This window comes from Cnephaeus nilssonii, assembly GCF_951640355.1.
Source record: "Cnephaeus nilssonii genome assembly, chromosome: 5".
NCBI classification, from domain to species: Eukaryota; Metazoa; Chordata; class Mammalia; order Chiroptera; family Vespertilionidae; genus Cnephaeus; species Cnephaeus nilssonii.
The window spans coordinates 70501808-70527511 of NC_137076.1; the positions used below are offsets into that span (position 1 = coordinate 70501808).

The 25704-nt window shown below is 37.4% G+C and overlaps 1 protein-coding gene across 3 annotated transcripts in view; it reads right to left on the bottom strand.

The window, feature by feature from the left end:
- The window catches only part of BLTP1 (bridge-like lipid transfer protein family member 1), a 175578-nt gene that overhangs the window by 44532 nt on the left and 105342 nt on the right, over positions 1–25704 (bottom strand). For all 3 annotated transcript variants that reach the window (XM_079771203.1, XM_079771204.1, XM_079771202.1), the window contains exons 50-58: positions 24603–24809; positions 22680–22918; positions 19630–19874; positions 18873–18978; positions 11128–11225; positions 10312–10497; positions 8933–9101; positions 7092–7303; positions 5782–5980 (exon numbers count right to left, since the gene is read on the bottom strand). In XM_079771203.1, coding sequence (XP_079627329.1) covers positions 5782–5980; positions 7092–7303; positions 8933–9101; positions 10312–10497; positions 11128–11225; positions 18873–18978; positions 19630–19874; positions 22680–22918; positions 24603–24809 — 1661 coding nt within the window. The remainder of the gene's footprint in view (positions 1–5781; positions 5981–7091; positions 7304–8932; positions 9102–10311; positions 10498–11127; positions 11226–18872; positions 18979–19629; positions 19875–22679; positions 22919–24602; positions 24810–25704) is intronic.

Here is a 25704-nt window from a genome sequence, read left to right on the forward strand (position 1 = left end):
ATGAAAATAGATGCTAAAATCCTCAACAAAATTCTAGCAAATCAGATTCAGCATTACATTAGAAAGATCATACATCATGACCAAGTGGGATTTATTCCGGGGATGCAAGGATGGTACAATATCTGCAAATCAATAAATGTGATACTTCACATAAACAAACTGAGAGACAAAAATCACATCATCATATAAATCGATGCAGAAAAAGCATTTGACAAAAATCTAACACCCTTCCTTGATAAAAACTCTCAGCAAAGTGGGAATAGAGGGATCATACCTCAACATAATAAAAGCCTTATATGACAAACCTACAGCCAACATCATACTCAATGGACAAAAGCTAATAAACTCATTTCCCCTAAGAACGGGAACAAGACAGGGATGCCCACTTTCACCACTCCTGTTTGATATAGTACTGGAAGTGCTAGCCATAGCCATCAGACAAGATGAAGAAATAAAACACATCCAAATTGGAAAAGAAGAAGTAAAACTGTTCTTATTCACAGATTACGTGATACTATACATAGAAAACCTCAAAGACTCCATCAAAAAACTACTGGACCTAATAAATCAATTTGGCAATGTAGCAGGATACAAAATTAACCCCCAGAAATCTATGGCCTTTTTATACACTAATAATGAACTCACAGAAAGAGAAGCAAAAAAAAAATCAAAAAAAAATCCCATTTACCATTGCACCAAAAAAATTAAGATACCTGGGAATAAACTTCACTAAGGACGTAAAAGCCCTGTACTCGCAAAACTACAGGACATTGAAAAAAGAGATAGAGGAAGACATAAACAAATGCAAGAACATACCATGTTCATGGATTGGTAGAATCAACATCATTAAAATGTCCATACTATCTAAAGCAATCTATAGATTCAATGCAATCCCCATTAAAATACCAACTGCGTATTTCAAAGATTTAAAACAAACTCTCCAAAAATTCATCTGGAATAAAAAAAAGACACCGAATAGCCACAGCAATCCTGAGAAAAAAGAATAAAATTAGAGGGATCACAATACCAGTTATCAAGCCATATTACCAAGCCACCGTTCTCAAAACTGCCTGGTACTGGCACAAGAACAGACATATAGACCAATGGAACAGAACAGAGAACCCAGAAACTGACCCAAGCCATTATGCTCAATTAATATTTGACAAAGGAGGCAAGAGCATACAATGGAGTCAAAACAGTCTCTTCAATAAATGGTGCTGGGAAATTTGGTCAGATACATGCAAAAAAATGAAACTAGATCACCAACTTACACCATACACAAAAACAAACTCAAAATGGCTAAAAGACTTAAATGTAAGACGGGAAACCATAAAAATCCTACAACACTCCATAGGCAGCAAAATAGCAGACGTATGTCGTAGCAATATCTTTACAGACACAGCTCCTAGGGCAATGGAGACTAAAGAGAAAATAAACAAATGGAACTACATCAAATAAAAAGCTTCTGCACAGCAAAAGAACCATCAACAAAACAACAAGAAAGTCCACTGCATGGGAGAACATATTTGCCAATGTTATCTCCAATAAGGGTTTAATCTCCAAAATTTGCAGAGAACTCATACAACTAACAAAAGGAAGATAAATGATCCAATCAAAAAAATGGGCAAAGGATCTAAATATAGACACTTTTCAAAAGAGGGCATTCAGAAAGCCAAGAGATATATGAAAACATGCTCAAAGTCACTAATCATCCAAGAGATGCAAATCAAAACAACAATGAGGTACCACCTCACACCTGTCAGAATGGCTATCATCAACAAATCAACAAATGACAAGTGTTGGGGAGGATGTGGAGAAAAAGGAACCCTCCTGCATGCTGGTGGGAATGCAGACTGGTGCAGCCACTGTGGAAGACAATATGGAGTTTCCTCAAAAAGTTAAAAATGGAACTCCCATTTGACCTAGTAATACCACTTATAGGACTATATCCCAAGAAACCGGAAACACCAATCAGAAAAGATATATGCACCCCTATGTTCAGAGCAGCACAATTTACAATAGCTAAGATTTGGAAACAGCCTAAATGCCCATCAGCAGATGAGTGGATTAAAAAACTGTGGTACATCTACTATACTATGCTGCTATAAAAAAGAAGGAACTTTTACCATTTGCAACAGCATGGATGGAACTGGAGAGCATTATGCTAAGCGAAATAAGCCAGGTGGAGAAAGTTTTTAAAAAAGATTATATAAATTTATAGAATACAGAGCCATGATGAATTAATATGGAATGTGAAGATGTTTAGAGCAGATCTGAATCCTGAAAGTGAAGAGCAGGAAACCAACTAGGCTCTTACCCAGGTTTCCTGTGGTCTTTGCAGCAGAGACAAAGTACCAAGTTGGACCAACCACTATTATGAACCCAAAATGACAATTTCAACTCTCATGAGCGAATGCTACCCAGGTGTTAACAGAGAGCTTGGAATCTTTCAAACTTCATGATTTATGTAATTTCCTAAGTTCATGTTAATGAAAAGAGTCTAACCTTTACTATCTACTTATGTGGTCCTTTGAACTCTTCCTACATTCTAAAAATAAGATTGGCCATTCTAATTTTACTGCAGTTCTCAAAAATAAAACCACATTATCACCTAGAGAGAAAATTAATTGGGCCATTTTTTTTCCAGGGCAGAATTTTAAAATGATCAGTAAGCTGCCCAACCAGCATGGCTCAGTGGTTGAGCGTTGACCTATGAACTAGGAAGTCATGGTTTAATACCAGGTCAGGGCACATGCCCAGATTGTGGGCTTGATCCCCGGTGGCGGGTGTGCAGGAGGCAGCCAATCAATGATTCTCTCTGATCATTGATGTTTCTCTCTCTCTCTCTCCCTGAAATCAATATAAATATATATATTTTTAAAAAGATATCCTAAGGCATACTCCTACTTTTCTTATTTCTCTTCCCTATACTTAACTCTTTTTTAAAAAAATATTACGTTAGTTTTATGTAAGTACTAGGGTCCCGGTGCATGAAGATTCGTGCACGGGGGTTGAGGGGGGCCCCTCAGCCCGACTTGCACCCTCTCCAATCTGGGAGCCCTCAGGGGAGCCCTCTCCAATCCGGGATTTTCTGTCTTTGCAATCATATGAGCGAATTGTCTGAGACCCCAACCCAGTTTGGTTTGTTGCTCACAGAATAATAGAGGCATTTCTTTTTTCTTTGCTTCATTGGTGGAGATTTCCTGGAAGTTTTAGGATATCTCCCCTTTAATTTTTCCTAGATACTCTGATTTTACTTATGTCTCTCACCTTTGCTTTCCCTCCATCCCCCACTGCAATAGTAACTTGCTCCAGGCTCACTTTGCTCTAGTGCCTAGAACAGTAATGGCGAACCTATGACACACGTGTCAGCACTGACACGCGTAGCCATTTCTGATGACACGTGGCCGCATGCTGAGGATGAAACATTTGCTGCTCCTGAGGATGAAACATTTGCGACTAGAGTCTTGGAGTTAGTTTTTTCCTCAAAGTGACACACTACCCGAGTTATGCTCAGTTTTTTGGCGAAGTTTGACACACCAAGCTCAAAAGGTTGCCCATCACTGGCCTAGAAGATCCATCTGCAACCAGAACTACGATTCCCAGCATTCCTGGTGCTCCCTGAGCTCTGGGCTTCCACTTCAGGTCCTGAGGCTGCCACCAGAACTACTATTCCCAGTATTCCTGGTGCTTCCTGCGCTCTTGGTTTTCCCTTCCTGCTCTGACTCCATCCCATGGCCTCCAGCTCTGCCAAGTCCTCCAAGCCACCAGCTCTCCCTCTCTGCTCTCCGTCTGGCGGCTTGGGGAGCCAAGTTCCCCAAGACACTCCACTCTCCGCCAGCTCTCCTGCTCTGCTCTCCACTTGGCGCCTGTGTATGCAAATTAACCCTCCATCTTTGTTGGGTTAATTTGCATACTCACTCCTGATTGGCTGGTGGGCGTCGTGTAGGTATGGTCAATTTACAAGTTTCTCTTTTATTATATAGATACTTACTATTAGTAAAAACTACAAAGTCATAAACTAAAAAAAAAAAAAAAGAATTGGAAAGAAGATTTTCTTCCACTGCAGAGGGAAAAAACTGCATAAACAATGGCATACCACCTTCTGAGAAATAATCAAGCATTAATTTTGATTTACAAGATTGGATGAGAAATTTTAGTTCACATCCTTTCATTCTTCAAATATAATTTACCATCATTATTCAGATTAATGATGCTTTAAGATGGTTATAATATTTAAAATATTAAAATGGATAAAATAAACCCCTAAACCTTCAAAATAGCATATACACATAGGTTTAGTTATTCCCAACCTTGAATGTTATGCAATCGAAGGAATCACACCATTTATGCTCTGTATCCCACAAATCTGGATGTGTGGACTTATTCATGTCAGCATTAATCAAGACAGTCTTCTTGCTCCTAGTTATCTGCAACTGTTCTATGTTACATGATGAACTGGATTTTATACTTTCTTTCAAGATCTCCACAGAAGAAAGGTTCTTTATCTGGTCACTTATGAGTCAATTATAGAAAAAATCAGGGAGTGAGCAAACCTTCAAATGCTAAACCATCAACAAGAACGACTACCGGGTTTACTCACCAACACTGCTAAAAGTTGTAGTTTTTCACAAAAATGTTCCAAAATTTTGAATTAGCCCTCATTTCACAAAGTCCAATAATATTCCTATATCTGAACATCCTTTACTTTAATAAGCGAAGACATACTAGTAGGTTGTTTTTGTTTTCTCTTTTAATTTTTAGAAACCCTCAAGTTCTTCTATATATAAAAGGCCAGTGATCATAACACTGTAACGACTGGTCGCTATGACACCCACTGTGGCCAGCAAAGTGGCCCAATTAGGGGATGGAGCTGGCCAGCCAACCTCCCGCGGCCCCTCCCCCTGCCAGCCCCACCCCTGATTGGCCCACCTCCCCCTGATCGGCCCGCAGCCCCTCCCCCTGGCCGGCCCCGCCCCTGATCACCCCCCCTACCCCAATAGGGGATGGGCTGGCAGCCAACCTCCTGCATCCCCTCCTCCCGGCCGGCCCCAGCCCCAATGGGCCCTCTCCACCCTGATTGGCCCGCAGCCCCTCCTCCAGGCCGGCCCTGCCCCTGAACACCCCCCCTACCTCAATAGGAGGTGGGGCTGGCCAGCCAATATCCTGAAGCCCCTCCCCCCAGCCAGCTCCACCAGATCGCACCCCCCTACCCAAATAGGGGGCAGGGCTGGCCAGCTAACCTCCTGCAGCCCCTCCCCCACCGCCCCACTCCAGATGGCCCCCACCACCCAAATCAGGGGCAGGGCCAGCCGGCCAACTGCCTGCAGACCTTCCCCAGGCCAGCCCCACCCCCGATGGGCCCCCATCACCCCATCAGCCATGGCCCCTCCACCCAGCCAGCTCCACCCCCAATCAGCCCCCCTTACACCAATCAGAGGTAGGGCTAGCCGGCCAACCTCCCCCGGCCTCATTCGGTGGTGGGGCCAGCCAGCCCATGACCCACAGCCCCTCCCCAGGACTGGCCTTTCCCCAATTGGTCCCCCCACCCCAATCGGGGGTGGGGCCCCCTGGCTAATTGCCCACAGCGCCTCTCTCCAGCTGGCCCAGCCCTGATCAGGGCCCTGATCGGGGTGGGCCTGCCGGCCAACCTCCCGCCGTCTCCTCCTCCCGACAGGCCCAGCCCTGATCTGCCAATTGGGGCCAGGCCAGCCAGTTGGACACCACCCGTGCACGAATTCGTGCACGGGGCCTCTAGTACAGAAAATAAAAGACACTCACAGGCATTCATTACTAGATCCCCACGGATTTCTGGCTTCCAGTCATCCCACGACGTTTCAAAGCCATCAGCAAAACGGATGCAGAAGTTTTTGAAATGCCCTTTACTAACCAGAGACTCGGAAGAGCAAGCAGTGATGAGAGTGCTTTCAATAGTCAGCACCAAGGCAGAGCCAGTGTCCAGGTCTCCGCTGTGATTGGACTGCAAAATATATTAAAGAGGAAACAATACAAAAGGTGACAACCTTTAAATTTGGAAATGCTCATAAGATTCCTGGAAACAAAAATCCATAAAGGGGGAAACCCAGAAAGCTTCACTGGAAAGTAGCTTAGAAAGATGCCTACTTTAAAAATCAGATTACTTAAGTGAAATGCATTTCCATGTGCTTTTTGTTTTAAACTAAATTTGCAAAAGGCTAATTATCTGCTTTTCTATTTCAAGCTTCTGTTTTCGTGTGGGAAAAGTTTGTTCTTTGCATTCTGAGAACAAATGTTGGTGCGGGGCCCTCCTGAGTCCATACATCACATGATTAAAGGTTACCATTCAACTCCTGAGACACAAACATAGCACATGGTGTCAATCTTCAACCCAGAGTTTCTGTTTTGTTTTTAATATATTTTTATTGATTTCAGAGAGGAAGGGAGGGAGAGAGAGACAGAAACATCAATGATGAGTGAGAATTGTTGATCAGCTGCCTCCTGCACGCCTCTTACTGGAGATTGAGCCCACAGCCCGGCATGTGCCCTTGACCAGAATTGAACCTGGGACCCTTCAGTCTACAGGCCGATGCTCTATCCACTGAGCCAAACCAGCTAGGGCAATCTAGAGTTTACTAAAAGATAAATTCATTCAACAACTGCTTACAAATTATTTAAGATAAATTATAACAGTAAAATAAAGGCCTCTGTATTTGTTTAATTGCAACTTCTTGGTCTGACAAGGTTTCATAACCTTTTCTTTCTCATGCACATGTGCATACAAATGTGTGTTCCTGAGAATTAGTCCCAAAAATTATAAAGACAAAATTCTTGTTGCTTATAGGTCAAGGTCAAAATTAAGAGTTATCAGATGGGTATCAATCTCATCACTACGCTGAGGCACATCAGAGTGCGCAAATCTCATGAGAATCGCCTTTAGTACACTGTAGATGAATGAATAATGGTTGAAGGAGTTCGATCTTACTTGCTGTTTACTAAACTCAAGTTGTAAACTGCTCTCCTAAGAAATCCATTGTGATACTACTCTGTATACCTAGAAATGGTGAGTAGAGTTGCCTGGTTCTTAGTGTTAGATGAAAACTTGAATTCCGTACCTGTACAGCACTTGTGATAGGCAGGCAAATCCCCAGATCGTTCACAGTGAGCTGCAGGAAGAGTGTCCCGAAGGCCTGGGCAGAGGTTTGTTGGATTCCAGGGAGCATATCTACTACTTCCTTTGTAGCCATGTGAATGTCCTTATGTAAAGCCATTCGTTGTTCATTCCAGTTGTCATAGGCTGCCTTATAGTTCAGCCAAAACAACACAGCTTTTGGTGATTTAGACAGGGAAGAAAGAAAATTTCTTTAAAAAAACTGTAAAGCTATATGGCAAGTAAACCTCAATAGCTGAAAAATTCCACCAATTAGTAAAAATTACTCCCAGAAAATATAGCATTAAGATTGAAAAGGATCTAAGATGATATGGTCAACTTGACAAATGAAACCAAGAAGCAAAAAGCAGACAATTGAAAAATGGCAGAAGGAAGAAGACAATCCAGGTCCATTCATTAATTCAACAAACTGTTTGTGAAATGCCTGTTACAAGCCGGGCACTGGGATGGGAGAACAAATGAAAAGTAGTCACGGGCCCTGACCCTGCAGTGCTTACTGCTACTAATGTTAAAAAATTCCTGGAGGAGAGATGCAGAATACTAGAAGTATACATTGAAAAGATGGGCTTTAGAGAAGAGGTCAAAGACATTTAAGTGTGTAGCAAGAATTAATTCTAAGGAAAACCTTTATTTAATGCAGTGCATAGAGGGAGCCTAAAGAGGAGATGAAGAAGGAAGGGCCAGAGGAGAAGGAAAAGCAAATGTCAGTCAGGAACACAAGGAGTAGAAAGTACTTTAAGGAGTTGTTGAAAGCTGACAAGAGGCTGGTAAGATGAGAAGTGAAATAAATAGGCACTGGATCTAGAAAAATAAAATGTTATCCATGACATTACCAAAAGGAGTTTTCTAACAAACTAATCTTATCACCAGCCAACACCTACCACCAATTTAAATCTTAAACAGCTTGCTAAATGGTTCTTAGTTACTTTTAAAACACAGTTCCAACGTATTTACCCAATATGCATTATTTAGATCCACTCTATCTGCTTAGCCTTATTTCCATTATTTTCTTTCAGGAAAGCTGGTGCTGTATTTTCTTTCTTTCTTTCTTTCTTTCTTTCTTTCTTTCTTTCTTTCTTTCTTTCTTTCTTTCTTTTTTCTTTCTTTCTTTCTTTCTTTCTTTCTTTCTTTCTTTCTTTCTTTCTTTCTTTCTTTTTTTTTGGTGCTGTATTTTCTTAGACCTCTGTGCTCATATTCCTTCATTTAGGTTCTCTCTCATTTGGAAAATATTTACTCAGTTCCTGCTATATATGCCATGGACTGATCTAGACCACTGGATACAAAGGCAAATAAGACAAGCTTTCATTTCCTAGTCTCCCTGGTGATCTCTTAACTCCAAGTTGAATCTGAAGAATTGGCGTCTCCTCTAAGCAGCACAGGTGAAGGTAGAGACTCCCTGACCCCCTAGAACATGGATCTCTAACTCTGCTGAGTCTACTTAGCTCCTCCCACAGGGCTGAGAGTTCCTGGAGGGCAGGATACTGTTTTCCATATTCAGATTCCACTTCTAGACAGCACACAATCAATGTTTAGAGTATAAGCAAATAAAGACTTACCAAACCAAATGGGTACATTAGTTACCCAAACTAAAAAACTCAGCATTACAATCCATGTAGAAAGCAAATAACTTGAACAAGTAAAATGACTTTAAAAATTGAAGGGAATAAGCAAGAAACTGTTGGGATGCTCCCATTTTAGATTTACACTGGTGAACTACAGTGATTTTTATCTGATGTCATTCCCAACAGTTCTAAATACAACAAGAAAGTCTTGCCTGACTCTCACCTCTGTCAAAGGCCACCGGCTGTGCATACACGATCGGTCTATTCAAGGTAATAAGCACAGCTTCCCTATCTGAAGAGCCACTGATTTCTTCTCGGAGGGCATTTCTTAATCCAATTCTGGTTTTAAAATAGGCAACTTGATGAAAATCAGAACCAGCTTCCTCATAAACCTAAATTAAAAGTTCAATAAAATCAAATAATGGAAAGTGTTTTAATAAAAGAAACTAAAAGTTTTAACATCATTAATGGTTTTATGCACCAAAACAACTACAGTATATTTTTCTCAATTTCATGCACCAATAATATATACCTTATGCTATACCACAAACACCTGAAATCAATATAAAATATGAATGGGTATTTAAGAACTAAATGGAAAGTCAAACATCAACTTCGTACAAAATCGAGCATGAGGTCCATATTCTGAACAACAATGTATTAAATGTTTCATGATAATGAGATCCTCGCTCCTCTCAAAATGTTTTTATTTGAACAAATTAACTGTTTTCCTAAAGATGACAAGAAATTTTTGTTCATTTATTCCTTTCACATATTCTTTAATATAGGCAACTCAATTCTGAAAGTGTGACTGATATTCATTTAATCAGTTCTTCAAGTCACAGAAGGGAAAAGGTTAAAATCTACATAATTTTTAGCAAAATAAAAACAAGACACCAAAAACTCTACGAGTTGTGAATATTAATTTTTATAAAATACAGTCTGATTTACTGCTGTGTATGCATATATATGTTTTACAACATATATGTTTAACATTACAGTATGCAAAACTTGCCAATATTACAGCACAACTGAGAAACTTAGTAACATTTTTTAAAAATATATTTCATTGATTTTTTTTACAGAGAGGAAGGGAGAGGGATAGAGAGCTGGAAACATCAATGAGAGAGAAACATTGATCAGCTGCCTCCTGCACACCCCGTACTGGGGATGTGCCCAAAACCAAGGTATATGCCCTTGACCCTTCAGTCCGCAGACGTCGGCTCTATCCACTGAGCCAAACCGGTTATGGCAAAACCTAGTAACATTTTAAGAACTCACCAATGTTAGCACAAAGCATTGAAATAAAAACAATGTTTAATAAAATAAAGAGAAATTATAAGCACATACTTGTGAAGATACTGGATTAAGTTTCACGTGATTGCATTTGCACTAAACTATAACAATATACCACCAAAATACTCAATGAAATACCAAGGTAAAATTGTAAAGACCTTAATAAATTAATTTTCATTAGAATTTACAATCAGAAATTTTAGCAACTTAAAATATTTTCATAAATATAGTGATATTTCAAGTAGTTGAAATTGATGTGCAAAATGTAAAGGCTACAGTTCTAATGTCAACACATTCTGCACTCACCTGATGTTTGACAATTTGTCCTAATGCCAGATTCAAATCTACTTGACATTTACCAAATAGTTTCAGATAGCTGCTGCTTCCTGGTAAGGCTTTGGTTTGAAGTCGGTTCGAAAGTTCTAGTTCAATCAATCCAGTTTCAAATCTCACAGCTCTCATTGATGGAGTTGTAGCTGTGACTTGAATACCCTAGCAGATTAAATGTTAGAAGGAAAAAAGGACTCTTAAGTCAACAATGTCCACCCACTCCAATGAAAACTTTTGATACGATAAATAAAATGGAATGTTTTAAAACACACATAGAATGTCTAATAAACTGATAAAACAGCCAACATTCTTTAATTTCTCATTAGTAGGGACTCTCTTTAGCTATTAAATTTCATTTGAGTATTTTGTATTAAAAATCTAGACTGTTCATGGGTTAATTATAAATACATTATAATTAAATAAGTATTTGGTAAGAATAATTTTATTTTTACGAACTTTACTGTCTTAGATATTGGAAATATTAAGGTTTCTATTAAGGTATTACTGTTAATTGGACAAGTGCACAAAATATTTCTGGCAGGTTGATCTAAATGTTCTGCATGGAAAGATAACCAAGGCTCTTTAAAATGCAGAAATATGTGCATACTGAAAAAATGCAAATAGGAAAAGGTCCTAGATAATAGTCAATTGTAAAGGATTTTCTTTAGTGGATATACTTCATTGGTATTCTCCATCTGGCATATTTATGTCTCATATGAATTTTCTATAAAAAGCAGGCATTAATTAATTTGAAAAATCCTTCTAAGAGTAATATTCTTATTGCTATGTCACCTTAAACTGCAAGTTGAGGGAATACAGTAGAATCTTAGGCTTCTCTCCATCCGCTGTCCCATCGTGTTCATTCCAGAGAGGAATCGGCTGCTCCCCGCCTAAAAGTGGTTAAAATAATTGAGAGATTGGTATAATTTCTTTAAAAGAAAAATTTCTATTTTGTGCATTAAAAAAACAACAACACATAAAACAGTTATTTTCTTTTGACTGAGCATTAAACCAATGTTTTTAGCAGGTTACTTTCACTGAGGCAGATGTATATAAGCCAGGGATAATCCATAGATACTTCTTAAGGACATTTTATAAGGACTAAATTAAAACATTATCTGAATAATAAAACCAAAAGTGATTATACATCCCATAAAATGTATTTGAGGCAAAAAAGTAAACTGAACTAATTTCTTCAATCAAAAATGTGAACTTTGTTGTTTATATTTTGATGTGCGAAAGAAAAAATAAAGGTTGAGAAATAAAAAAAATAAGGTAATACACGTTAACAATAAAGAGTGTGACAGCAAAGATTATTGTGCAAAGTTTTTTAAATGAGGACAGGAGACCTTGGAGGTTAAGTTCCTATTAATAGACCCTTTGTTGCCCAGGCAATGTGGTCCACTCAGGCAATAACATTCTAATATTTTAATATATAACTTCTATATCTACTTCTCTTTCCTTTTATGAACTTCTCTGCATGCTTATTTTTCCAATATCCTATCTTAAAATGATCCACCTTTCTGTTTGTATGTTGAGTTCATTATCAGCCCAGAGAGCATACAGATGGGATAGAAGTTTTTTCCTATTAAGGACCATAGATGCATCAAAAGAACCAAGAAACAAACAGATAAAAGAACAGTTTTTGTTTGCTTAAGATAAAAATTTAATCTTTTATGGGCTTTCAAAAAAGCCATAAAAAAGAACTCTTTTTTTTTCTTTTTTAAAAAACTCTTGCACTTATAACAATATGGAGGGACGTTGATGGTATTATGCTAAGTGAGATAAGTCAAACAGATCACTTAGAAGTGGTATCTAAAAAAAAACACCAAAAAACAACTCACAAATACAGAAAACAGATTGGTTTGTAGCTAGAGGGGAAGAGAGTTGGGGGATGGGCAAAATGGGTGAAGGAGGGCAAAAGGTACACACTTCCAGATATAAAATAACTAAGTTCTGAGGATGAGATGTACAGCATGGTGACTTTAGTCAATAATATTGTACTGCATATTTGAAAGTTTCCAAGAGAGTAAATCTTAAAAGTTCTCATCACAAGAAAAAAAATGATAATTTTGTATGATGATAGAGGGTAACTAGATTAATTATGGTCATCATTTCACAGGGTATATAAATATCAAATTATGCTATACTCCTGAAACTAATATAATGTTATATGTCAATTTTACCCAAAAAAAGTCTATTCATAAAAATTCTATTTGTCTTGTGTTGCTCTATCACTACCTTGAATATCTTTTATTTGGTGCCTGAAAAAAAATTTTATTGTTTAAAGTATTACAAATAGTAATACATATGTCTCCATTTTATCCCCATTGACCTTCCCCCGGCTTCCCCTACCCCCCGGCACATGCCCTCAATGCCCCCTCCACCAGTGTCTTGCATCCACTGGTTATGCTTATATGCATGCATACTGTCCTTCAATTAATCTCTTTCACCCTCTCCCCAACCCCCCGCAGCCATCCCGCTGTAATTGATAGTCTGTTCGATGCTTCTTTGCCTCTGTATCTATCTTTTTGTTGATCAGGTTATAATGTTCTTTATTATCCATAAATGAGTGAGATCATGTGGTACTTTTCTTTCACTGACTGGCTTATTTCACTTAACATAATGCTCTCCAGTTCCATCCATGCTGCTGCAAATGGTAAGAATTCCTTCTTTTTTATAGCAGCGTAGTATTCCATTGTGTAGATGTACTACAGTTTTTTAATTCACTCATCTGCTGTTTCCAAATCTTAGCTATTGTAAATTGTGGTGCTATGAACATAGGGGTGCATATATCCTTTCTGATTGGTATTTCTGGTATCTTGGGATATATTCCTAGAAGTGGTATTACTGGGTCAAAAGGCAGTTCCATTTTTAAATTTTGGGGGAAACGCCATACTGTCTCCCACAATGGCTGCACCATCTGCATTCCCACCAGCAGTGAAGGAGGGTTCCTTTTTCTTCACATCCTCGCCAGCACTTGTCATTTGTTGATATGTTGATGATAGCCATTCTGACAGGTGGGAGGTGGTACCTCATTGTTGTTTTGTTTGCATCTCATGAATGATTAGTGACTTTGAGCATGTTTTCATATGTCTCTTGGCTTTCTAAATGTCCTCTTTCGAAAAGTGTCTATTTATGTCCTTTGTCCATTTTTTAATTGGATTATCTTTCTTTTGTTAAGTTGTATGAGTTCTCTGTAAATTTTGGAGATTAAACCCTTATTGGAGATAACATTGGCAAATATGTTCTCCCATGCAGTGGGCTTTCTTGTTGTTTTGTTGATGGTTCTTTTGCTGTGCAGAAGCTTTTTATTTTGATATAGTCCCATTTGTTTATTTTCTCTTTAGTCTCCATTGCCCTAGGAGTTGTGTCTGTAAAGGTATTGCTACGACATACGTCTGCTATTTTGCTGCCTATGGAGTGTTGTAGGATTTTTATGGTTTCCCGTCTTACATTTAAGTCCTTTAGCCATTTTGAGTTTGTTGTTGTGTATGGTGTAAGTTGGTGGTCTAGTTTCATTTTTTTGCATGTATCTGACCAAATTTACCAGCACCATTTATTGAAGAGACTGTTTTGACTCCATTGTATGTTCTTGCCTCCTTTGTCAAATATTAATTGAGCATAATGGCTTGGGTCAGTTTCTGGGTTCTCTGTTCTGTTCCATTGGTCTATATGTCTGTTCTTGTGCCAGTACCAGGCAGTTTTGAGAACGGTGGCTTGATATCTAGTATTGTGATCACTCCAACTTTGTTCTTCTTTCTCAGGATTGCTGTGGCTATTCGGGGTCTTTTTTTTATTCCAGATGAATTTTTGGAGCGTTTGTTTTAAATCTTTGAAATATGCCATTGGTATTTTAATAGGTATTGCATTGAATCTATACATTGCTTTAGATAGTATGGACATTTTAATGATGTTGATTCTACCAATCCATGAACATGGTATGTTCTTGCATTTGTTTATGTCTTCCTCTATCTCTTTTTTCAATGTCCTGTAGTTTTACGAGTACAGGTCTTTTACGTCCTTAGTGAAGTTTATTCCCAGGTATCTTAATTTTTTTGGTGCAATGGTTAATGGGATTGTTTTTTTCATTTCTCTTTCTGTGAGTTTGTTATTAGTGTATGAAAAGACCATAGATTTGTAGGTGTTAATTTTGTATCCTACTACATTGACAAAGTCGTTTATTAGGTCTAGAAGTTTTTTGATGGAGTCTTTGGGGTTTTCTATGTGTAGTTATCCTGTCATCTGCAAATAAGAACAGTTTTACTTCTTCTTTTCCAATTTGGATGTGTTTTATTTCTTCTTCTTGTCTGATCGCTAGGGCTAGTACTTCTAGTACTATGTTGAACAATGAGCATCCTTGTCTTGTTCCTGTTCTTAGGAGAAATGGGTTTAGTTTTTGCCCATTGAGTATGATGTTGGCTGTAGGTTTGTCATATAAGGCTTTTATTATGTTGAGGTATGATCCCTCTATTCCCACTTTGCTGAGACTTTTTATCAAGAAAGGGTTTTGGATTTTTTTCTGCATCAATTGATATGATTATGTGATTTTTGTCTCAGTTTGTTTATGTGATGTATCACATTTATTGATTTGCGGATATTGCACCATCCTTGAATACCCGGAATAAATCCCACTTGGTCATGATGTATGATCTTTCTAATGTAATGCTGAATCCAATTTGCTAGAATTTTGTTGAGGATTTTAGCATCTATGTTCATCAAAGATATTGGCCTGTAGTTCTCTTTTTTTGTGGTGTCTTTATCTGGTTTTGGGATTAGGGTAATGCTGGCTTCATAAAGAGAGCTTGGAAGTGTGCCTTCCTCTTGAATTTTTTGGAATAGTCTGAGGAGGATAGGTTTTAGTTCTTTTTTGAAAACTTGGTAGAACTCCCCTGTAAAGCTGTCTGGACCAGGGCTTTTGTTTGCTGGAAGATTTTTTTTTTATCACTGTTTCAATTTCTTCAGTAGTTATCAGCCTATTCAAGTATTTTTATTCTTCTTGATTGAGTTTTGAGAAATTGTATTTTTCTAAGAATATGTCCATTTCATATAGGTTGTCCATTTTGTTGGGATAGAGTTGTTCATAGAATTTTTTCATAATCATTTGTATATCTGTGGGATTGTTAATTCACCTCTTTCATTTCTGATTTTGTTTATTTGGGTCCTCTCTCTTTGCTTCTTTGTGAGCCTGACTAGAGGTTCATCAATCTTGTTTATCCTTTCAAAGAACCAGCTCTTGGTTTTGTTGATCTTTTGTATTTTTTTTTTTTTGGTCTTTATGTCGTTTATCTCTGCTATTATTATTTCCTTCCTTCTGCTTATGTTGGGCTTTTCTTGTTGCTCTCTTTCTAACTCTTTGAGTTTTATGGTCAGATAATTTATTACCATGGTTTCTTGTTTTTTGAGGTAGGCCTGTAAAGCTATGAACTTCTCTCTCAGGACTGCTTTGTCTGTGTCCCATTAATTTTGGATTGTTGTGTTTTCATTGTCATTTGTTGCCATGATGCTTTCTATTTCTTCTTTGATCTCTCTGGTAACCCAGTCATTGTTTAATAGCATGCTATTTAGCCGCCAGGTGTTTGATTTTTTTTTTTATTGTAGTTGATGTCTACTTTTATGCCATTGTGATCTGAAAAGATGCTTTATATGATTTCTATCTTCTTGAATTTGAAGAGACTTTGCCTGTGTCCCAATATATGGTCTATCTTTGAAAATGACCCATGGCACTTGAGAAGAATGTTTATTCTGGGGCTTTGAAGTGGAATGTTCAGAAGATGTCAATTAATTCCATCTGATCTAGTGAGTCATTTAGGATTGATATTTCTTTGCTGATTTTTTGTTTAGAAGATTTGATCAGTGGTGGTAGTGCAGTATTAAAGTCCCCTACTATGACTGTATTACTGTCAATCTCTCCCTTGATTTCCTCCAGAAGTTTTTTTATGTATTTGGGTGCTCCTATATTGGGTGCATATATGTTTACCAGAGTTATATCTTCTTGTTGGATTACTCCCTTTAGTATTATGAAGTGGCCTTCCTTATCTCTTGCTATGTCCTTCACTTTGAGATCTAATTTGTTAGATATAAGTATTGCTACCCCAGCTTTCTTTTCATTTCCATTCGCCTGTAAACTCTTTTTTCATCCCTTCACCATTAGTCTGTGTGAGTCCTTTGTTCTGAGGTGGGTTTCCTGTAGATAGTAGATATATGGGTCATGTTTTCTTATCCACTCAGCTACCCTATGTCTTTTGATTGGGGCATTTATTCCATTTACATTTAAAGTTATTATTGATAGGTACTTTTTTGTCCCCACTTTTATTCTTTATGTCTCTGTTCCTTCTTCGCTTCCTATTTCTTCTTTTAACAGCAGAGCCTTTGCTTCCTAATTCTTCTTTTAACAGATAACCCATAGATACTTCTTAAGGACATTTTATAAGGACTAAATTAAAACATTGTCGGTGAAGTTCCTGATTTCACCTTCAATTTTGATTGATAGCCTTGCTGGGTACAGTATTCTTGGATTCAGACCCTTCCTTTGCACGATTTTGTATATTTCATTCCATTCCCTTCTGGCCTGATGTGTTTCTGTTGAGAAATCATTCGCTAGTCTGATGGGGGATCCTTTGTAGGTAACTTTCTGTCTCTCTCTGGCTGCTTTTAAGATTCTTACTTTGTCATTTATGTTTGCTAATTTAATTATAATGTGCCTTGGCGTCGGTCTTTTGGGGTTCATTTTGTTTGGGTCTCTGTGAGCTTCTTGGACTTGTGTGAGTTTTTTCTTCCATATATCCAGGAAGTTTTCTGTCATTATTTCTTCAAACAGGTTTTCTATTCCTTGCTCAGTTTCCTCTCCTTCTGGCACCCCTATTATGTGGATGTTGTTTTGTTTCGTGTTGTCCCAAAGTTCCCTTAGGCTCTCCTCCTGTTTTTTAAGTGTTTTTTCTAGTTGCTGCTCTGCTTGGGTATTTTTTCCTACCTTGTCTTCAAGCTCACTGATGCGGTCCTCCACTTCTTCTAGTCTACTGTTGATGCTTTCTATTGAGTTCTTTATTGCAATGATATCATTTTTCATTTCTTCTTGGTTCTCATTTCCTCTTGGTTCTTACACATATTGTTGAATTTGTCTTCCAACCTTTTCAGCAACCTTATGACCATTTATCTGAATTCTTTCTCTGAGATATTGCTTGCCTCCATTTCGTTTACTTCCTTTTCTGATGATGCCTCCTTTTCTTTTGTATGTGGGCTGTTTCTTTGTCTCCCCATGATCTCTTCTCTCTGGGTGTCTGGTTATGCAGCTCTCTCTCTCCTGTGTTGACTTTCTCTGGGTGGAATATGACCTTTCTGTGAGCAGGTGCTCATCCGAGTCCACGTATTCACGCTGCTTGAGACCCCGTGTTCGTGGATTCGCAGCTGGTCTCTAGGTGTTGTGGTTGTAGGGTCCAGGCAGGTATCCAACTCGTCCCGGTTGAAAGTAAGGCTAGGCTTCCGATCACAGCCACTCTCCCCTTCAAGATGGCGCAGTCTCTGTGGCAGATTCAGTCGCTCTGGGAGAGATATCTGCAGCAGTGGAGGCTGCCCGGTCAGGGAAGCCCGGTCCGGCAGTCCCCAACAGTCCCTTGAAATATAGCTGTCCCTCACTCACAAATAGATACTCCCCGTACGTCCACACACTCTCCTTTTGTTCTCTCACTCACACACTATCTTGCAGCCTGCCTTCCCATCGGCAGCCATCTTCGATCTCTCGGAAAAATAAATTTCTTAAAATTTAAAAGCAAATGCTCCACCTCTTACAAAATCTACTACATAATCATTTTAGTTTATAGAAATATAAGAAACACTATTATATTAGTCACATTAACTCCACAGTTCTTTACCTCATTATGAATTAAATTTATAGATGTGGTCTAGCTATTATTTTGACATGATTATATTCATTCTGAAAATATTCAGCTTCAAGAACTATTATACAGAGTCAACTTGTTTTCTACCGTAATTCCTCTTAATACTTCATCTTGTGAATTAAAATCTAATTAAACATTTTAAATATCAAACATGTATTTCTTATTAAAATGTAAAGCTGTGATTAAGAAGCTCAATTGTAATCTACTCTTGAGGGATAGCAAAAATGTATGGGTTGTTATAAACAATTTACCATGTAGCCAGCATATAGTCACCATTGGGTATAGAATAAGGTGGCAATCTTAATATTGATCTAAATTTTGTTCCTAAATGAGTAAGACTGTTTTGGTCAATAGACATACAAAAAGTTCTGTCTCTCTCTCTCTCTTAAGGTAAGCACAAAGGAGCTTTGTGAATTTTATAAATCATGAATTATGTATTACACACGAGAAAAGTAATAAGCAAAAGAACCTGTAGGCTGAAAAGCCAGAAAAGGCACACCTTATTTATAGGGAGTCATTCAACAATTATATCCAAAGGACATGCTCAATGCTCATATCACAGACCCACAGGCCATGCAGCCCATGAGAACAAAACCTGCTGCTACATGCTCTATACTATAAGGTGCCATATCAGCTCACCAGAGACTTTTTGTATTACTTCATTAACTTCCTTCATGAACACTTTCTGGACAAACACCAAGTGGTTTAGAAGATCAGTTGTGAGATTATGTTCAAAAGAACCAACCTGCCAAACAAAATTAGAGCATTAGGCTGACACTACTGACTGACATAGTTTTAAATACATTTTTGGTCACATAAGTAATCCCAAACTCTGTGGATAATTATCTACATGCTATTTGAAATCAATACTTTGAAGAAGGGTTAAAAATATTCAGATTCTCAATACTTTGCTGGCCTATTATAGGTCATTCCCTCAGTTGAAAAAAAATAAGTAACAGTAGCCAATAGAAATAAATCATTTGAAAATGAATGGAAATTATAATTTAATTATGTAATTTGATAATTTTAAAATTGAAATTTTATCTATATTCATATTTATTTTTAATGCCACTGTTGTATTGTTGGAACCATAAATCAATGTCATTATAATAAAATGAACCCTGAAAATATTGCAGAGATGGATGTGAAACCCAATGTAAGAAATAATGAGTTCAAAGATGACTAATAAAAAAGCATGCTTCAGTTAACCTCTAGAGGGACATACACACACATGCACATGCACACACATACAACATACCAGATTCAGTACAGAATTCTGTAGAAATAAATGGTTTAATAATTTGTCTTAAAAGTTTAGATCACTACGTATTTTGATACACCTAAAACTTGAAGGCCTCTAATTACAAAGAATAAGAAAATTAAAAAGTAAACTTACTTCTGCCACACAACGTAGGTAATTTCCCTGTAAAAAGTACCCTTGTTTCGAAGGCAGTTCATCTATACTCCACACCTGATCTGAATAACTATCATGCTCTTCCATGATGTATTTCCCAGACATAGTAACAGGAGGCAGGTTAAGACTGGCAGAAGGAGGAATAGTTGACATATCTGTGGCAGAAACTTTTGAAGTAAAACGCAACCTGTGATTTGGCAGCTCAAATGTAAACCTGGTCTGTGCACCTGTAAGAAAGAAGAAAAGTTATTGCTTGTTCGTTCAGGTGCTCACTCACCCATTCATTCCTTACTTTGTTCAAAAATGGTGCCTAAGAAAAATATATACATATCCCAAAACCTATATTGAAAGATATTTAAATATGCTTATATTTCCTATCTTTTCAATATATGTATGGTTACTATAGTCAGTCAGTAAGTATTATTAAGCCAGCAAAAATTATTTATTAAGCCTACTAGGTGCCCAACATTGTATTAGGTGCTAGAAAAACACTTACAATGTTCTTCGTTTTATAGAAGGCAAAAAGGAAAGAAATTACCCTTATTACAGAAGAGTTATAACAAATAGGTGCAAGAAAAATGAATTAAGAAGTAGTAGACGCCTTATTAAAATCAAGCTCTATCAATGACTGTCACATGTACTGTGTAACATATACCCACGTGCTCCTTTCCAACCAACCAAGTCTACTGATAGTGTTCTGTACATTACCAATTCTCTCCAATCAAACAGCATTAAACAGACTATTTTCCCTACATATATAGGTATATAAATATATATATACTTGACAAATGGATTATAAAATGTGTATGAAGGAGTACAAACCAAAAATAACCAAGACAACTCCTAAACAAGGAAAAACCAGGTTATCAATATGATATTGGTGCAAATAGGGCAATGAAACATAACAGAGAACTCTGAAATAGATACCACATACATAAACACTTAATAAATGACAGAACTGGATTATATACCACTGGGGGTGGGGGGAACAGATTAGTCAATACATGATGCTGAGAAAACTGGTCATGCATACTACTCCAGACACCAAATTAAAGAAAAATAATAATCATTTCCATATATATTAAGAAGTATATAAAAAAGTAAACCTTTAAAACATTTACTAAAAAATATAGAATATTTTCATGATCCTGGGAGGAAAGGAATTTCTTTAAGACATAAAGATAGAGCCTGGCTGGTGTGGTTCAGTTGGTTGAGCATAGTCCCATGTACCAAGAGGTCACCAATTCTATTCCAGGTCAGGACACATGTTGTGGGGGAAGATGGTGGAAGGGGGGTTGCAGCCTGGATCCCCAGTACAGAGCATGCAGGAGGCAGCTGATGGATATTTCGCTCTCATCGATGTTTCTCCCTCCCTCCCTCCCTCCCTCCCTCCCTCTCTCCCTCCCTCCCTCCTTCCCTCCCTCCCTCCTTCCCTCCCTCCCTTCCTCCCTCCCTCCCTCCCTCCCTCCTTCCCTCCCTCCTTCCTTCACTTCCACTCTCTAAAAATCAATGGAAAAAATACTCTTGGGTGAGGATTAACAAAAAAAATTTTTTAAATGCACATGATAGAGGAAAATATTGGTAAATTCATTGGCAATAAAATATCTATTGATCAAAAGACAACTCAAAGTGAAATGATAACCCTATGACTGGGTGACAATATATGTTAAACGTATAATATCAAAGATTTTAATATACAAAATATATAAAGAATTACTGTGGATCTAGAAAAACACAAATGACTCAATGTTAAAATGGGCAAGAAACAAATGCGAACCATCAACAGGAATTTCATGTGAGAAAACATATAAGGACCTCTTAATAATATCAAAAAACAGTTTCATTAGTAATTGCAGAAATATAAATTAAAACCACAATGAAGTACTATTCCACATTTACCAGAGACGCAAAAATTTAGGAGTATTGACAGAATGTGGAACAAAAGGCACTCTCATCTCAGCTGGTGGGAGAGTAAATGCTGGCAGGCACAAGCACTTCGGAAAAGGTTTGTATTTCCCAATGAGGTGAAGAGGCATTTACCGCAGTCTAGCTGTCCACTCCCAATAACCACCCTTGAGAAACTGTACACCAAGACAACATGTATACGAGAACAACTGTAATATCAATGTTGTAAAATGGGCCAAAGGTCCATCAATAACAAAATGGATAAATAAACTGTGATACAATCACTTAAAGAACTACTACTATATTTCAGTGAAAAATGAATACGCCACAGATATATAAATAGATGAACTTCAAACAAAATGTATAGCAAAAACAAAATTCCAAGTTAAAAGATATGTTAATGGAAGATTCCACATAAATGGAGTTCAAAACAGGCAACAGCAAATAAACTTTAAGTCATTTATGAGTATATACATGTGCAGTAAGAAAAGTAAAAGACTGGGGACACAAATTCATGACAGTAGTCATGGGAATGTTATCTGGTAGTGGTAATCCTTGAAAGAGAGTTCAAAGTACTGGTATTTTCTAATTCTTAGGTGTGTAACAGACTGATGAGTTCATAGTTCTTTATTATTCTTTAAACTGTGTGTATATAATTTAAACTTATTTATGATACATTTCAGGATAAAAATATAACAGCAAAGCATTTTTGGTCAGGATATCTGAGGATCACAAAATCTTACAGAAGTAGCTGTTTTGAAGAAATCAAATCATCTCTAATTTGAGCTAAAGGCGCCCAATCTGAACATAAACCACATTATTCAGGCAACAGGAAACTGACAAATGTAGAAATTTATTCAACTTAAGTTTAACTGGAGAATTGGCCTTCATAGTCCAATAAGTCTAAAGAGTTCAGATGAAAGTCGGGTACATGTTGACTATTAAGGGAGGTGTATTGATAGCTGTTTCTTGACTGAGGAATATCATTAATGAAATTTAAGTGTTCTGATTAAAATTATTTAAATTTTCATATAGTATCTATAAAACCAAATGTATCTTTTCATCAAACAATTGCTAGTTATAAAACCAATATACACTCTGAGACAGAATTTGGAAGCAGACGCTACCTGTCATCCCGTGGCTCCGCATCCTGCCCATCTTGTACTCAGCCCGCAGGGAGGGCAGCAGCGCAGCTCCAATGGCAATGCCATCCAACATGGTGCTGAACTTGAGGACTAGAGGCTTCTTTTCTAAGCCTTCCGGCAGCTGAGGAAATTCATTTGTTTCAATAGGGGTCTGATTAACACTCGTTGGCGTTTTTTCAGAAGGTAGGGGAGTTGCAACATCTTCTTTTACAGGCTGTGAGCTACAAAGCAAAAAATAATAATAATTTTTAAGAAACACAATGGCTACCATTTTATTATATAAAATTATTGGAGTTCTTAATAAAAGTAGCAAAAATATACATAAACAGATGTTTTATTTCTAATTCCAGACCATATTAAGATTTCCTAGAAACAGCCATTAAAAATGATGATCCAGAGAAGCAAGCAAAAAGAAGTAATCACAATATAAACTGGAATGCTATAACACCAAGGCCATTCATATCATCAATGTAAAACTAACTGGACTTCAGATTCAGGTTTGTCTGCTTCCAAATTCCATAACTTTAGCATTGTGTACTCTACTGTTGCTCATAAGACTATTACTACTGTGGCCTACTATTGCTACCATTATTAATAAGAATAATAACACCAACAGCCACAACAATTGAGTGCTTATATGTGTCAGGTACTGTTTTCAGTGCTTTCTGTGTTTTATATCATTTACTCATTGATCTCACAAAGCCCTTTGAGTGGACACTATTATCTCCACTTTGTAAAGGAGGAAATGTGGCCAGAAAGTGGTGAAACCAGGATTTGAACTCATTCAGTCTGACTACAAAGTCTGATTTTCTAACTATTACACTTTCAGGGCAATATATTCTAATAAGGAAAAATTCCTTAGAGTATTTCATTTATTTTTTAAATATATTTTTATTGATTTCAGAGAGGAAGGGAGAAGAATAGAGAGATAGAAACATCAAAGATGAGAAGACGTCATTGATTGGCTGCCTCCTGCACGCCCCCCACAGGGGACCAAGCCTGCAACCCAGGCATGCGCCCTTTACTGGAATCGAACCTGGGACCCTTCAGTCCGCAGGCCGACGCTCTATCCACTGAGCCAAACCAGCTAGGGCTTCTTAGAGTATTTTAAACTAAGGTTTATGTAACACAATCTGGATTCCATATTCCACTGACAGGAGAAACATTCATATTATTACTACTTAGGCAACTTTAGACAGGAATGAATATTACATCAGAATTAAAGATCTAGATAGAACAACTGAAAAAATCATTGCTTTTGGACACCACCAAAAAAAACCCCACAAAACCACACTAATATTTTTTTTACCTTATAGGATAGGAAAATAAGAACTTATTTTTATCTTTTACTTATCATATTTTTATTAGTTATTCATTAGTTATAGCTTTTGGAGACCAGTAATGCAGACCCATGAATAAGGGCTCCAGACACAGGGAACAAAGGGTAACATGCCAAGGTCCAAATTATTGCCTTTTAAAACATTTGTGTGGCATGATTATACACTGCCTTGAACCATGTACAATTACTTTATAGAAAGGACAGCACAAAACCATGAATGGGACAAATGGGCACTGAAATTTTTGAAATCTATGCAGTCATAAATTTCAATGAGTTAAGAGTAAACAAGAATTGATACATTCCTAGAATTTGTCAGTTTACTCTTTATTAGTACCTCTTATGCTGCCCACACATCACTAAAGCTCTTAAGCTTTATTGATGCCACATGGAACACTAACAATGGCACTTGTGACATATAATATGATATCCAGTACTACCTACCATCACGTTTGGTTACTTTCCACCTGTCCCAGTGTCTATCATGGTCAATGCTCAGTCTTCCTCTACATTGCTGTTCATACAGTAAAGAACTGTAGAGAATGACAAAGCTTGACAGAATAACTTACAGTGTAGATGGTTGTCTGATGAGGTCTGAGATCTGCTTCGACAGCTGGTGAGAACTCCGAACCATCATGCTATGTAAGGTGGCAGGGTGCTGTGGAATGTTGATGCTGATAGCTCCGACTTTGAACACGGCAGCGTTGTTTGTCTTCAACCCTCTCTGGGCACTGTAGAGGGCCTGGGACTTGGCAATACTGCATTTCACTACAGTTCTAGCAACAGGAAAGGAGGGCTATTAAAATATAGCCAAGTAAAGATAAATTTTGAAAAGTAGTATTTCTGAAAGCAAGACAAATGCTTTTAAGTTGCTCATTGAACTAAACACATTAATATTTTTTTCATGTGTTTAAATCATACATTGAAGAAATAAGTATTCTATAAATATTGAAATACATTTATTTTACAATGTTTGCTAGACACACCAAATATTCTATTTTAATACAGACTTTATAGAAGGACATATGTCTGGGATCTTGTGTAAGTAAAAGCATGAACACTGACACATTACATACATGCAACACAAAATTCCATTTTCACTTTTTTTTCTCCATTCAGAACTCCACTATTCTCCTCCAACTTATTTTAAGATATATACAACCACTAAGAAAGCATAAACACTGAATATGAAAAGATAAAAATGCAATATACTTAAAATCTAAACATTAATAACAATCTAATTTATTAAAATATACTAAGAGAAATTAACAGGAAAGAAGAAATTAACTTGGATTTTCTATTTTCAGTAAGTAACAAAGAAATGACAAAAGTCCAATTCAGAACAAGTAACTACTACTTATTTAAAAACTGCTACGCTTTACTGATATAGACATAAAGCAGAGATATTCTCTCTCTTGATCTCTTGTGCTCTCTCTCCCATGACTAGAACAGTACCCTGAATGTGATAAGCACTCACTGAATCTTGTGAAATGAATGAGCAAAAAGAAGTACGGCAGAAGAATGGCTCTCAACACGGCAACTATGGAATTACACAGATAGCATGTGATAGGTCACATGTGCAGAAACCATGACAAAGCAGTCTTTGACATACAATGGAAAGGTGCCTGTCAATGAACTGCACCAGGAAAGGCCCAGATAGTAAAAAGATGC